At 33.0% G+C, this 14,683-nt stretch overlaps 1 protein-coding gene across 3 annotated transcripts; it reads right to left on the minus strand.

The window, feature by feature from the left end:
* Nucleotides 1–5,119: 5,119 nt before the first annotated feature.
* LOC126719680 (uncharacterized) lies at nucleotides 5,120–14,334 on the minus strand. Of its 3 annotated transcripts, XM_050422211.1 has the most exons (9): nucleotides 13,940–14,331; nucleotides 11,760–11,852; nucleotides 10,406–10,617; nucleotides 9,554–9,583; nucleotides 9,134–9,278; nucleotides 8,969–9,041; nucleotides 7,333–7,479; nucleotides 6,388–6,513; nucleotides 5,120–5,568 (listed from the first exon to the last, which is right to left on the minus strand). In XM_050422211.1, the coding sequence occupies exons 1-9, from the start codon at nucleotides 14,206–14,208 to the stop codon at nucleotides 5,473–5,475; spliced, it is 1,191 nt and encodes a 396-aa protein (XP_050278168.1). In that variant the 5' UTR covers nucleotides 14,209–14,331; the 3' UTR covers nucleotides 5,120–5,472. The 3 variants fall into 3 exon arrangements, with proteins under 3 accessions (XP_050278168.1, XP_050278177.1, XP_050278173.1); XM_050422220.1 differs by lacking the exon at nucleotides 6,388–6,513 and having other exon boundaries at nucleotides 13,940–14,334; XM_050422216.1 differs by lacking the exon at nucleotides 9,554–9,583 and having other exon boundaries at nucleotides 13,940–14,330.
* Between the last annotated feature and the right edge of the window lie 349 nt (nucleotides 14,335–14,683).

The raw sequence follows: 14,683 nt of genomic DNA on the forward strand, positions 1-14,683 counted from the left end.
TGTGTCTATGTGGGATGTGTGTTGTTTTTGACTTTTTATGAACATTAAAACATGTTTACTAATTATTTAGATTTTTTTATTTCGAACGACTTTTGCTGTTAAGTTATTTTCGTCTTTGGTTGCTTATTATTTGGGACTTAAAATTAAAAGTTTGGTTCTTTTTTTTTCTTGGTAACACTAACTATTTTTTTAGTTCAAAAAATATGTGACATATAATTATTAGATGATAAATATGACTTTTATTTGATTGGTAAATAATGGGAACCTAGTAAAAATATTTTTTTTTTCAAATAAAAATGCAAATAATTCAAACATAATTATTTTGTGTATTTTCTTTTAATAATAATAATTGGTAAAAGGAACTTAATTAGAATGATGCCTCAAATACTATATATTTTACTCTATATAGACCTTACAAACTAATGTATTAATTTTTAAAAACTCAATAAAAGAGTCATTAAGGAATTTATTTATTATATGTTATTGATGTGCCACCAATCAAATTCATTACCACATCTTTTTGTAAATATTTTGTATAGTAAAGTTTTTTTTTTCAGTCAAAAAAAAAAAAATTTTTTTTTTTTGAGAAGATTGTATAGTAAAGTTGGTAGTAGCATTGGTATTATTTATTTATTATGTTGTGGTACTAATTGCCTTCATTATCACACAAGAATTTGTAAAAAAAAAAAAAAAAATTTGTAAAATTAGTAACAGTTTTGGTATTTTGTTAATACTAAATAAATACTAGTTTTCATTAAAAAAAAATTATTTATATTTTGCCCCTCTTAAGTTAAAATCCTGGTTTCGTTCATGTCCCCAAATATTGAAAAATTACTATATATCCATGGGACATCTCCACCTTCTATTCCTTAACCTATTTTCCATCATTAGTCTCGTCAACGTTAATTAGCTTGTTATTTATATTTTATGATCATGCTTAATAAACTAGTAGTATCTGACATGACATGGTTCTTTATTGCCTCTAGCTAGGTCCCTTTTCTTCGTCATAACTTGGATTTTAAGGGGGATGATGACCTAAGAAGATCATCATCCAGATACTCAAAAACCTACTAATATTAACAATTTCCTCAAAAGTTAAATACTTGATGTAGTCGTTAACACTTTATTTATTATATATGACAAATTATTGGTAACTATAACCTTGAGCTTTGTCAAAGAAAGAATGAAATTAGTAAAACCTAGTCAAAAGACTCAAAAGCAAGTAAAGGGGGAATAGTTAAGGTGATCTTAAACATTTGAAAGGCTTTTCATGATCATGTCCTTCGTTGAGAGATTATCTACTCCTCTTTAAGGACCACATGAGCTAGGTGATGTGATCCTCCAGAAAGAGTGAATAATTTCTCATTTTGTGTACTAAATAATTATTTACAGCGCATTATTGTCTTCTATTTGTTATTTGTGAAAATATTGGGCATTATGATCATGTAAACTTAGGACTTATTTGTCAAATGTTATATATATATATATATATATATTCAACTTATTTAGTTTGTGTTTAGCATTTTATAGATATAGATGTACTTTTACTCAATTTATTTTCTAAGTCTAATAATTAGACCAATGAAAATAAATCCTCTCAAACAATCACTCAATAGATTATACTAGAGACAAACTCAAATCAATGTTAAATAAATATAAATAAACAATGAGCAATAGAGAGATTGCGGTCTTCCAAAACTAGATGAGAGTAGTGTTGTGTGCTTAGCTTCTCTTACAATTTGTGAGTTTAATTAGTTCAACTAGTAAAATTTTTTGTCATCAAATAAGAGATATGAGTTTCAAAACCCACTAATATAAAAAATTGATTGATGTTTTAATTACTTGATAATAAAACAATCATTATGGAATGAGTATCATAAGTTGAAATTCTATTATATTATATATACATATAAATATATATATATATATATATATAAAATAATAAAATATTAAAAAAGCCTTCTTTTACAAGTCCTGTACCCACTTATATGTTTCTTTTTTGGGTATTTGGTACACTTGTAAATGATGACCACTTCATCATCCATGACCTAATTATGATAGGCAAGGTCATGGTATAAAAATGGGGTTTCAATTGAAGCGTGCGTTAAAAATGATGATGATGTGGGGGCCAATGTGAGCCCACCACTGATTAATTCAAAGGGTTTCGTGCTTAATTATGTGCTTCAATAATCATGTCAATTGCTATTGGTGAGATCCACATTAAAACAAGTAGGAACCAGAAAGACAATTAAGTTAACCAGTTCTTTTGTTCTTAGACCTCGGTCCTCTGCCATATGGAAAGTGTGACCCATTACCCCCATATGCTCTTTCTACATGAAAGCCATTATAAATTATTCCATTCAATAACTCTATATATATAAAACAAAAATTCACAGTGATTTTTCACAAAATATTGAGTGGCTTATAAAATAAAAATGGTTTTGACCGTAAATGACCCCATGTGAATGCGATGTTACTTCAATCATAATCACCTCGTTGAATTTTGTTGGTTGCTGGTTTCATCATAGATTTTGAGAAAAATCAATATTTGTAGGAAATGAATGTGAAAGTAATGGAGGCAGGAAAATTTTAGCTAGCAAACCTTTTTTGGGTCCTTTTCAATGGCCTATTGGTCCATGATTTATTTTGTGCAACTCAAGATTCATGCAATCAAGGAATTCAAGAATTTTTAAATTCTGTAGTACTTACAAATTTCAAAAAAAAATTCATAAGGTTTTTCTCCCCTGGGAAATTTTGGCTACCTTTTTGGGGTCCTTTTCAATGACTATTGGTCCATGACTTATTTTGTGCAATACAAGATTCGTGCAATCAAGGAGTTCAAGAATTTTTAAATTCTCTGTACTTATAAATTTCAAATTTTGTTTTAAGGTTTTTTTCCCCGCATGCACGTTTAAGCACAAAAGATGATTTTAAAAAATGCTTCTCCATGTTTTTCTTTTTTTTTCTTTTTTTTTCCTTACAACAAGTGTGCAGAGGGGGTTTCAATTATTCAAATCTAAGTTCTTCCTAAAGAGAGAATTAAGGTAATGTCATTAAGTTATAAAACTCTTAACATTCCTCCATGCATATTGTTCCTAATTAATTTACTTATCCTCCTTTGACTTGAATTTTAATTTTGTTCACTCAATAAATTAGTTTTAAGACACTAAAACATGTTTTCTTTTTTTAATGAGACTACTAGAACGTGGTTGATTCAATGTCCGTTTGGAAACAATTTATCTAGCTTTTTGCTATAAATATCATAGATGAAATCTAAAACTAAATAAAATAAGTCGATTAATTTTTTTTTTTTTTGAAAAAACTGTAGCAAAAAAGAAAAAGAAAAAGTTAGAACAGGATCCACAATAAGCAAAAAAATACTTGCATTTTGAGGGGGGAAAAACAATAGCATAAGATCCACGTTCAGTTAATTGTATTGATTTTTTGACCAAAAACATAATAGTGGGAGCCATAAAAATGAGAATGAATCTCCTTTATTGCGGGACCCACATAGAAATTACAAACCGTATGAATGAAAAAATAAATAAATAAACTTATAATCTAATCCCAAACGCACACTAGTGTGACGAATGTCAAGCGTCAAATGATTTCAATTTCATTATTTAAGCTTCGAATAGGCCACTTATTGAAAGGATGAGTTCGAGCCCTTCTTTTCTTTCATTTTGGCCTAAGCTTAAAGTTGAAAAAGGTTGTTGATTCATATGCCAGCCAGCTCGCTCTATCCTAGCCTAGCATTAGAGTGTATACATATATATTCTAGGAGCTATTTCTGACCTACTAAATTCCTAATTAATTTGCAGTTCAATATATGAATTTCCACTCCCAATGACTATGAAACAGAAAACATGAGCTAAATGTGAATATTTTTTTGGTAAGATTGTCCCCCTACTCTAAATAAAATATGCATCAATGGTTAGTAGTGATGGTTACTTACATAGATCCATATGGTGGAATCTAATTTAAGAGATGGTCTAATCATAGAAAAATTTGAAGTCAATATTGGGGGAGGGGAGAGAGACAGAGAACATAAAATAAAAAAGTTAATGATGTGATTGGTTAGGACGTAAATCATTCGTTCAACTTTAAATTTAAAGTTAAACTATAAAAAATTCAATTATCAGTATCACATAATGAAATTCTAAAATTCACTTAATTCTACGATGAAGTTGAATGAAGCGTACTATGAAGAATAAATTATAAATTACCCCACTTAAAAGAAATAAAAGGATAAGTTTCAGTCAGTTCAACTAATAAAGTGATAAAGTCTCTTATAGTCAAATAGGTTTAAACCTCGCCTACACTAAAAAATTCATTAATTTTTTAACCTAATGATAAAAATATATCATCATGGAGAGGATAACATAAGTTGAAATTCTATCGCTTCTATAAATAAATAAAAAATTAATAATTAGGTTGAGATAATTAGTAATATGATTCATTTTGATTGGGGACTTAGACCCACATCAATATTTGTAATAGAGAATCAGACACAATATCAGAAGCGCCAAACTGATGCCATCCACAATATGTGTTTCACGACTGTCAGAACAATATTATCCTATGCAATGGCCTCCTCTGACTGGTTCACAGCAGTTAAAAGTCAGCTAGCAACATATAAATTCTATGCATATCTCAACCAGTCACATACACAGCTGCTAAGATGTGAACCTATTGTATATTTTATTTTCTCTTCCATAGGAAATTAGGCACTGAAAACTTCTTGCTTGCCAGGCCAGCCAACAGGTCCTATTATTTTTCTGGTTCATAGGTATTGTATTTATCACAGATTCATGTCCTTGAGATCACAAACTATCTATTTATGTGTCATGTGCATGGTCACCAAACTTGTCAATTTTCTGCATGCTCATAATTGCTTGCTGAATAGACACATATCCTTTCAAATAGGCCTAGAGTTAAAAGAAGTGATTCACGTAAAATGGACAAGTTCAATTTGCTTTCCTTAGCCAAATTTGACACGACTTTCAATAATTGAAGGGTCCCTCCACCATAACCAAGTTAATCATGAGAAGATGCACCTATATCAATGGCACTGTGACTGTCTTTTAGTCTCAATCAATCCTGGGAAATGGGATGACTATAAACCAAACCAACCAGTAAATTTGATGCATTTAACTATAAACAAGTGTGCTTATACAAAACTTAGACATATAATTACAGATAGTCTAGGAAGGTTTAGAATTTGAAGATATATAACAAATGTGGTCCGAGCCAAAGCATTTTAAAAGTTTGGATGAATGAAATGCCACAAATTTCATGCATCAAATCAAGAAGTGCTGTAACCCCACGTTTGAACATGACTGTAGACTGTAGTTCAAAAGTGAATTAATGTGGAACTTGACGACCAGCAGTACTGCCTTTGGGAAAGGATAGGCCATAAAATTTTTTGAGACGCACTAAGAAGGAACAGCAACAACCTGAGATGCCACTGGATCAGATAGTTGTGGAGACACTAGTTGATGTTGATGGTGTAGCATGGCGTGCAACAAATGACTCGACAAGTGGATTCACAAGGTGAGGTGCTTCATCCTTTATTGCAATCAACAAATTATTGAAGTCAAAAAGTTATTATCATCAAACATATTCTAGAGTTCATATAAAATTTTGGTCAATAATGAGCAACTATATTTATAGTATGGACAGGGAAAAGAAAATCTGTTTCCACAATTGATTAATGAATGATTTTGCATTGATGGAACACCAGAAACCAGTGCTTTGGAACCAAAATGATAGCATGTGCATAGGAAGTTCTGTTAAGAGCCTAACAGCCCCTACATATCAAAACTTTGGGTTCATTTCAATTTTATTTATGTTTCCTAGGAGATTCAGAACTTTTAAAAACTACTTTTTTTTAATCATTTATAAAATTTATATTATAATCCTTACTATCTTACAAGTTTTGCAGGAGCTACATTTTGAAACCAAAAATAAATCAATATAAGTATATAAATAGTAGACAAAGTTTTCCTCCAAATTGGTTTGAAGTAATCTTATTCAATTTGTTATGTGGCAATTAATAAAACCATCCACGTGTATTATTTAAAAAAGTCACATGACTTATTAAATATGTCATATGACTAAAAGTACATGTAGATGGTTTTATCAATTGCCACATGGGTTGGAGAAATTTTCCTCTAAATTAGTTTGGAGGTAAGCTTTTTCCATAATTAACCCCCAAAAAAGGTGTAAAATACTAATTATTGTCACATAAAAACACTACCAAATCAATGCCTCCACATGTACCTGGGTGGGTGGTGGCCTGGTGGGGTTTGTGTGTGTGTGTGTGTGTGTGTGTGTGTGTGTGTGAGAGAGAGAGAGAGAGAGAGAGAGAGAGGGGGGGGGGGGAACCTGGGGGCAGTGCCCAACATTGGGGAGGACAATGAAGTCTTCAACAGAATCAAAATTCTCATAGTTTCTTCCAAGCTCAAGGGGTTCCCATGGATCCTTGTCACCCCATGCTATTAAAATAGGACACTGTAATGAAGAAAAAAGAAGGGTCATTACCTAGTGCTATTACCATTAAGTGGATAGAATTTTCCTCCAAATCATTACAGGACAATTGAAATTACCTATTCATATGTACTTTCAGTTACATGACTTGTGGCTTGTTCTGAATTTAGATTACTTATTGAACCAAATCAACATTGATGGTCATACAAATTGCATGGATTAGAGAATATTCCTCAAAACTAGTTTGGAGTAAAACTCTATCCCATTAAATGGGATGCTAGAAGGGTGGGTAATTTGCAATCAACAAATTACCCACGTGCCTTTTATCTTATGACTTTTTGTCATTTTAATGGTTGGGTAAATAGAGAAGGGTGAGATAAATTGTAAGATCTCATCTACTTGTAGTAGATAAAGATTGGATTTCTTTTGAATTTTAATTTACATTTATCTTGTAAAGCCATCTATTTATATGGCTTAATGTTGAATAATAAAGGAGGCTGAAAAATATTGTTATTGAATGAAAATTTCACTTTGGAGGTTTGGACTCTTTCAAGGCAGTCCAATTTATCAAACTAATGACCTTGGTAGTTGGTTCCCTCAAAGCAACCAAAAAAAATTGTACACACAACATTGCCGTTGTTTTCTTTTTTCTTTTTTTTTTGGGGGGGGGGGGGGGGGGGGGGGGGGGGTGTGTGGGGGTGTGTGTTGTAAAGTGGCTGCTCTCAATACTTGGATTAGTAGGAATGTAGGAGGGAGTTTCACACATATATATTTAGATAAGGCTAGAGTAGGATTTCAATCTCATATTATAAATAAAAAATAAAAAATTATCTGCAAACTGACCTTTACTTGAGGCAGAAGTTCCTCAGGAAGAGGGCCAGCCGAGTAGCAAATAAACTCAAGAAACACATCAGCAGCACCAGGTTCTAGTCCTGGATTAAGTATTTTCTGAACTAGTTCCTCTGTCACTTGGGAGGTGTCATGGTAACACTGAAATGATATCCATTATTCATCATAAGCAATCGACAGCAACAATGGTAGAACTGTATTCATTATTTTCATTTAGGAAAAATTATCTTGTGAGACCAGCATATACACTGCCCCCTTCAATATATGGCTCCCACAAGTGTGTGTGGCCCACCAAATGTGAGGTGGGTGGTACATAAACCGTCTCACAAGATACTTTCTCTACAAACTAGTTAGAATAGGTGTTGTAAAACGTTTACATTCCCTAGTGTGCACAGATTCACTGCACTTCCTACCGTCAATTGTCAGTCTATGACAACTTGTAAACCTTTTCTCTCTAGACTAACACTTTTGACTTGAATAGTTCAGTAAATCAAGCACCGCAACTCCAGAAATGAAATCTCACTGTAACTTTTAAATGATTTAAGGTTCGATTTTCAAGGATGCTTTTTATTAGGCAAGAAATACAGAGAATATGTAACTCAAAGACAACATAGTCAAGCAGGTCCCACTCATAGAATATTTTGTCTTTTCCCATACATACACTTGACACATCAATTTATATGCATAGACAAGCTTGCCAACTAGTCTAGTACTTGCTCCACTTTTCCACCATTATGCATTAAAGCGTTTTACTTGTGTATGTAAAAAGGGAAGAGGTGTAAACTTCTCCACTTTTTGTGATAAGGAATCTATAACAGTCATTCAACTGGGAATAAAACGAGCATGTACCTTAATCAGATCAAATTGGATGGCATCGATAAATTAAATCCAAGCTTACTTTTTAAAGATCTAATGCATATGGGATTAGATTCAGAATCAATCATTTTTCAAATAGTAATTTCAGTTCAATCTATAACCTAAAATCTTGATCACATCACTGGCCAACACATCTTCCAAGGAAGACTCATGATTTCAAAATAGAAAATCTCAAACTCAACTTAGCCCATGGAATGTGTATTACAATCCTAGTTTTACGGCTTTTGCCAAGTTAACTATGGGTCATGGATCATTGGTTGGGTCAAACCAACCCAATTACTAACACACCATTTCAATGCACCTACTCCATTTCAAAATAATCATAAATAACTACAGATTAAAATTTTGTGTGGGAGACAAAGTCTAGAAGTTGAAAGAAAAGAGGAAGGAAAAAGTAGAAGATTTAGAAATACCACCGTGGTGAAAATTCTGGGAAGAGTATGTATTCTTTTGGATGAGAAGATGAAAAAAAAAAAGCAAAAAGGAGAAGGATAATTTATCCTTCTGGAGAATTCCATTCTCAACATTTGAAAGCATTTGTGCATAATTATAAGTGATGTCTTGGATTACACAAAGAAAGGTCTAAGACAAATTGTGAACCTAATAAAATTTTGGTGAAACTTTGTTTTGTTGAACTACTATAAATTGGTCCTAAATCATAATTCAAATCAGCCCTTGATACCATTAGTAGTCATCAGTGCTAATTTAGCACTGATGACTATGTGAGAAATACCAATTTGATATATAGGAATACCTGGCAAAGAATACTCCTCACAGAGTCTGGTGTGGCAACACTTTTGTAGAAATATTTGCCCAGAGCAGTATTCCTGGCAAAACAGCACAACTATCATGAAGCCTACATATGCAACCTTAGAACTCTAAAAGTTCATACAAGGGAGCTATTGGGTCAAATACTTACCTCAGCAAATTCTGGAATGATCTAATTAAAGGTTTTCCAAACCAGGGCTGCTTCTTAATATGAAGCATACGAAGAGATATGTTTAAAAGGATAATGCCTTTGCAGATCTGTGGTGCCATAACTGCTGCCTGAAGACCAACAAGCCCTACATAAAGACCAGAAAAAGAAGATTCTTTAACGGTATCATGTGATCAACCTTAAAATTGTGAATTAAAGAACTGTTTGATATCTAAGGCTTCACTAGTTTTCATAGAAAGTAGCACTGAAGAAACATATCAATGATTTGAATGGGGTGGCCATCATTTTGATGGAAATACTTGTATCCTATTGTCTTTGAAGACAAGCATTACAGAAACTGCTGTGAAGGTCACAGAGAGCATATTTTGCAGCAGTATCTTCCCAAAAAGGAAAAAATCCTACACAGGTCAAGAAGATGATCCTTCTGGTTGCCTGATATACAGATCAAACATAAATATGTTTTAAAATATAATTCTAAGCAGCAAGTATGAACAAAACAAGAGAGGCAGGAAAGCACAGCACACAGGCATGCATAACACTAAATGATTAGAGACTATCTTATAAACCAAATCTGAAAACACATATGAACATGACAAGAAAGAAAAAGAAAATATGCATTTATCAAATGCTACAAGAGATGAAAGTGTAAGTACTGTATGACCAAAGTCTAGCCAGAACAGGCAAGATTGTTCAGAATTTAAATTAACACTTTTGTCATACAATTTCCAATGGCATCACAAGGATGGCAGGGATACCAAGTTCCTGGCTTGAGAGTTTGTAAGCCAACTTGATTCCAAGTTTGTCTAAATCAACCCAAAAAGTCAGAGATGATTTACACCCTTTTATTAAATGTTCCTGGAAGTATTGGGAGTACTATTTATTAATATGCAAAACACAGAACATGTATAGCAGAGCCATGCATTATGAAAATTTGCTTTAAGACCCAAGAAGTGGTACCAATATATGATGAAATGGAAAGGCATTGAACCATAATAAAATAAACTGAAATATGATTCTCGCTGACTAAAAATCAGTTGTGAAGTAAATGCTGTTCTTGTGGTTCTTATAATTGAATAAAAGTCATAAAATCTAAATTTAATTCTACAATAGCATACTGCCTAAAGATGGTGTGTACAGCTGCTAAAAAAAGAAAACAAAAGGATTCACAATAAAAACATGCATAGATTGGTTAAACATTAAAGCTTAGAGTGAAGGATTAATTAACATGAGCCAAAACATTCAAAAGGTGGTCACCTCCAATGGAATTGCAAATAAAGAATGCTTCATCCTTAATCACATCTATGCAAAACTCATTTAGTTGGGTGGCCCATGTTTCAAATGTATAGAAGAGGTTGTCTCCAAATTGACGAGGATTTGGTTTATCCGAATATCCATAACCAATAAGATCAATTGAGTATACCCTATGTGATTTTGCCAGAACAGGAATATTTTTCCTCCAATGATCACTGCAACCAGCCACAACTGAGTCACAAGTACTAACAGACACTTCAAGTACAGAATCACAGATACTGGATAACAAAACTTTTAAGAAATCAACAGTTCTTATATTGAAACATGCATAAACCTTGAGAAGCTAGGCATGCAAATCTTTCAACATTATAAATTAAAAGAAATATAAAGATAAAAAAATCAGGTTCAAGCTTTTAGATTGTGACCAAAACCCTGCAAGAGAAATTGAGACTGTCACAGTTCCTTGGATATATAAATCAGTTTTATATATTTTTTATTCTGTAATGCTAATGGCTGATCAGCTACTGGCTGATCACATAATGTATAACTATTTATCTTGTACTTTTCCTATTGATCTGGGCCACTCTGCAATGTGCTTGTAAAGAAAGGTGTAAAATTATGCATACTAGGTCACTCTCATGAATTCAACTTGACCTGGTATTATGAATCAAGACCTGATTCATCTTTTCAATGTAGATATATATTTTATCCATTTAATTTTTCTAATGTGGACATTACATGAACATTTTGATTATTACATGGCACATGTGACACCTAATTCCAAGCATATCAGGGACCATCAGTACTGTAGTCAACCTGGATGATCTTAACCACGATCATAAAACTCTGTTTACATTTTGATTTCATAGTCACTGATTGGATAATTGGTCTTTTCTTGTGCATAAAACAAAGGAAAAATACGGACCAGCTAATTGCAGTTTTTTTTCTGCATGTAATTTATACCAAATGTTTCCCTGCAATGCTGTATTGCAGAATAAGAGCAGACAAAGAGATTATCACTATGAAACACAGTTTTACAATTAAATGAGGCCCTTCTGTGGTTCAAACTTCTGCAATGAACAAACTTCACAATATTATCCACTATCATATTAGCTGACACCAAAGATTTACCATACAACCATATAGGAATATACTTCAACCGTTTGAAATTTAACCTTGTGTGCAACTTGTCCCACCTGCATAGTCCCTAGTTTAAACCAAAGTTCAAGTACCATACCATGCATGCAATTAGTACATGAATTTTTATGAAGCAAGAAAGCGTTTGGCTATTTGTGCATTTGATACCTATAGCAATTACGTGTCTGCTAATGAGAAGCAAAATGTAATTGATGTAGACCTGTTTGCTCCAAAACCATGAACTAAAACTAACGCAGGGCCACTGTTCCCAGAATACTGATAGCGAATAGAATAACCCCTCCAGTTCCATATGCTACAAGACAAGAAGATAAACCATCACACATTAAGAAAAACATGTTGGTTGAATCCAATGATAACAAAAATAAAACAAAAAACAAAAAAACAAAACAAGATACAGAATAAAGACCCAATTCATGGGAACAAATTACCAATGCAAAAAAGTTAATAGAGCTCTGAATGTTGTCAACCACCATTTTCTTCCACATTTTTCATTTAAAATCATTAAAAAAAAATGCGCGCGCACACACACACCCTCATATAGACCTATAGATTGTATAATAGTAATTTAAAAGAAGCAGGAAATAGAAGAATATAAGGTGGATAATGGCAATTTTATGGAAAAATCTATGAACTCTTATATTCCCTGGGGAAGGGCAAACACAAGGGGACCCTAATTAAGCGTACTATATCTCCACATTATTTTGATTGAGGCATATTGACCAATCATAGAAATATTTGAAATGGGAAACAATCCAAAGTCTTTAATAGATAGAACCACTGGAAGTTTGATATTAGGCTCATTTCCCAAACCAAAATTACACTCTTCATCAAAGTGAAATTTTCCAGCATCTAGAATAAATAGGACAATCAAACAGCCATAATTCTTTCTATACAGGAGTCACCAACCAAGAGGTATCTAAGTGGTTGGGTCATCTTCAGAAAATCCAATATTAAAAAGGTAACATTTATGGCCTATTGAAAATAAAAAGGTCAAGATATTTTGTGTTACTAGACGTGTGTTGATGTCAGATCATATAGACCAAGATTAATATTTATTTTACAATCATCGAATGACATAAACCATGTCTTGCTCTGGTTTGACAGAAACTTGTTCTCATACCAAAGTTCATAATCACTTTCACACCTACTGGCATATAGTTACAAATTTGAAGATGAGAAAATCTCCAATCTAGGACTCACCTACACAGACATGGTTTTCTTAACGATGGAATGGAAAATACTAGAAGGGACTCAACTCATGCAATGTCGACAAGACAGAATTGTCAGCCTAGTGATCTAAAAAAAAGGCAAAACAGAGATTTGAATTTTAAAATAAGCTGGGCGCAAAACCCCCTTTGCTGGTAGCTACTTAAAACAATTGGAATGCTAAAACAAAAAACAAGGGCATTGTCATGACCGTAAAGAGGAAGGAATTCAGCCTAAATTGTTGTAGAACATGACTGGTGACTTCCTAAAAAGTATCACAAAAACATTTGAGAATTTGACAAAGCAAGAAGCCTCATTTATTTAAGGTCCTATGTGTTTTTCTGTCTTAGTCCTCTACATCTTTCTCTTTAACATAAGAAACAAAAATTTGCAATTGAGGATGTTGAGATGGATGGATTGTAATAGAATATATGATAAAGTAAGAAATGCACCCATTCAGCCATTCCTAAAGTACTTGTGTCATCACCATCAGGGAAAAAAAAATATGAAAAGTTGACTAACAAAATTAGTCCTTTACAGTGAAGATTAATGACTGCAATGGTATAAAAGAGTGCTTGTTGAAAGAGCAAGAGGGTAAAGTCTGAAAGAGGTAGATATTCATGTTTTCCTTTAAGTAACATTCATCGGTTAGGAAGAACAGGATGGCTGATTAACACAACACTGTAATTCCCATTTTAAAGAGCATCAAAATAGAAATAACCTAGGAAGCACGGACACGGTTATGACAGTGACCAAGCAATTTTTGAAAATTATAACATGAAACAGCTAGTACGACACCGGTATGGCACAAGTAAGACACGGATATGGCACGGGTATGACACTCTTAATGAGCATACATGCTTCTTAGGAAATAACTAAAACATCAAAAGAAGTCAAACACTAATTGTACATTAGATCAGAAACACTCATTCAACAAATTGACCACAATGTGGCACAACTAACTCATAATCACATTCAAAAAAAATTTCTACAGTTAAAATACACACACACACGCACATAATCAACTAGTTTCTTCTTTTTTGGTCTGGGCAGAACAAACATATAAACTCAAGTAAGTCTTTGAACTTTCTTTTTCACTAAGTTTCTTGGAAACCAAACATAACCTAATAACCAAAGAAACTTTAAAAAGAACAAAGATTGAAAACCCATTACCGGCTTTGAACTTCAATCCCGGGGTCATTGTTCGATACCATGTCCTGAGTGGAAAGGCCATTCTCTTCAATCTGATCATTCAAACGAGAAAATGCCACAAACCCATTTGAATTAAACCGATGAAGATTAGAAATTCTGCGAAGAGTTGGATATTGTTGGAGATGGGTTCTGCATACAATCAGCTTCTTGTTTCTTGGAGAAGACAGAACTGGAAAATCTGGTTTTGACAATGGCAGTGTAGAGGAAGCAGTAGTAGTAGTGCTTGCCATATAGCTTTTGATAAAGAGAGAAAATATAAGAGTCCCGACCGAGGACGAGGAGTGAGTGTGTAAGTGTAATGAAACTGAGAGTGAGAGAGAGCTCACATGAGTGGTTTACAATGGTTGTTCAATGGGTAGTTTTTAGAGGTTAAGGACAGCGGCAATGGTTCAATGTTTCATGTTTGGAATTTGTCCACGTTGCCAATATACTGCTGTCCTATGTGGCATGTCTATGTATCTTACAGTCGATGACATAGATAATATTTTCTTTAATCTATAGCCATGTTAAAATACTTATTTAAAGAAAAATATGTAGGAAAGTACATATGGAACAAGTCTTTTTTTTTTTTTTTTTTATAGCTTAAAAAAAAAAAAGTTTATGTATATATATTTTCTTGGGAAAAATATGAAAGTTATGGCTTGGACTTTGGAGAGAATAAAAGTATATTTTGATCATTTTCTTTGGATTTCATGAAAAAGTATC

This window comes from Quercus robur, chromosome 1 (genome assembly GCF_932294415.1).
Source record: "Quercus robur chromosome 1, dhQueRobu3.1, whole genome shotgun sequence".
NCBI classification, from domain to species: domain Eukaryota; kingdom Viridiplantae; phylum Streptophyta; class Magnoliopsida; order Fagales; family Fagaceae; genus Quercus; species Quercus robur.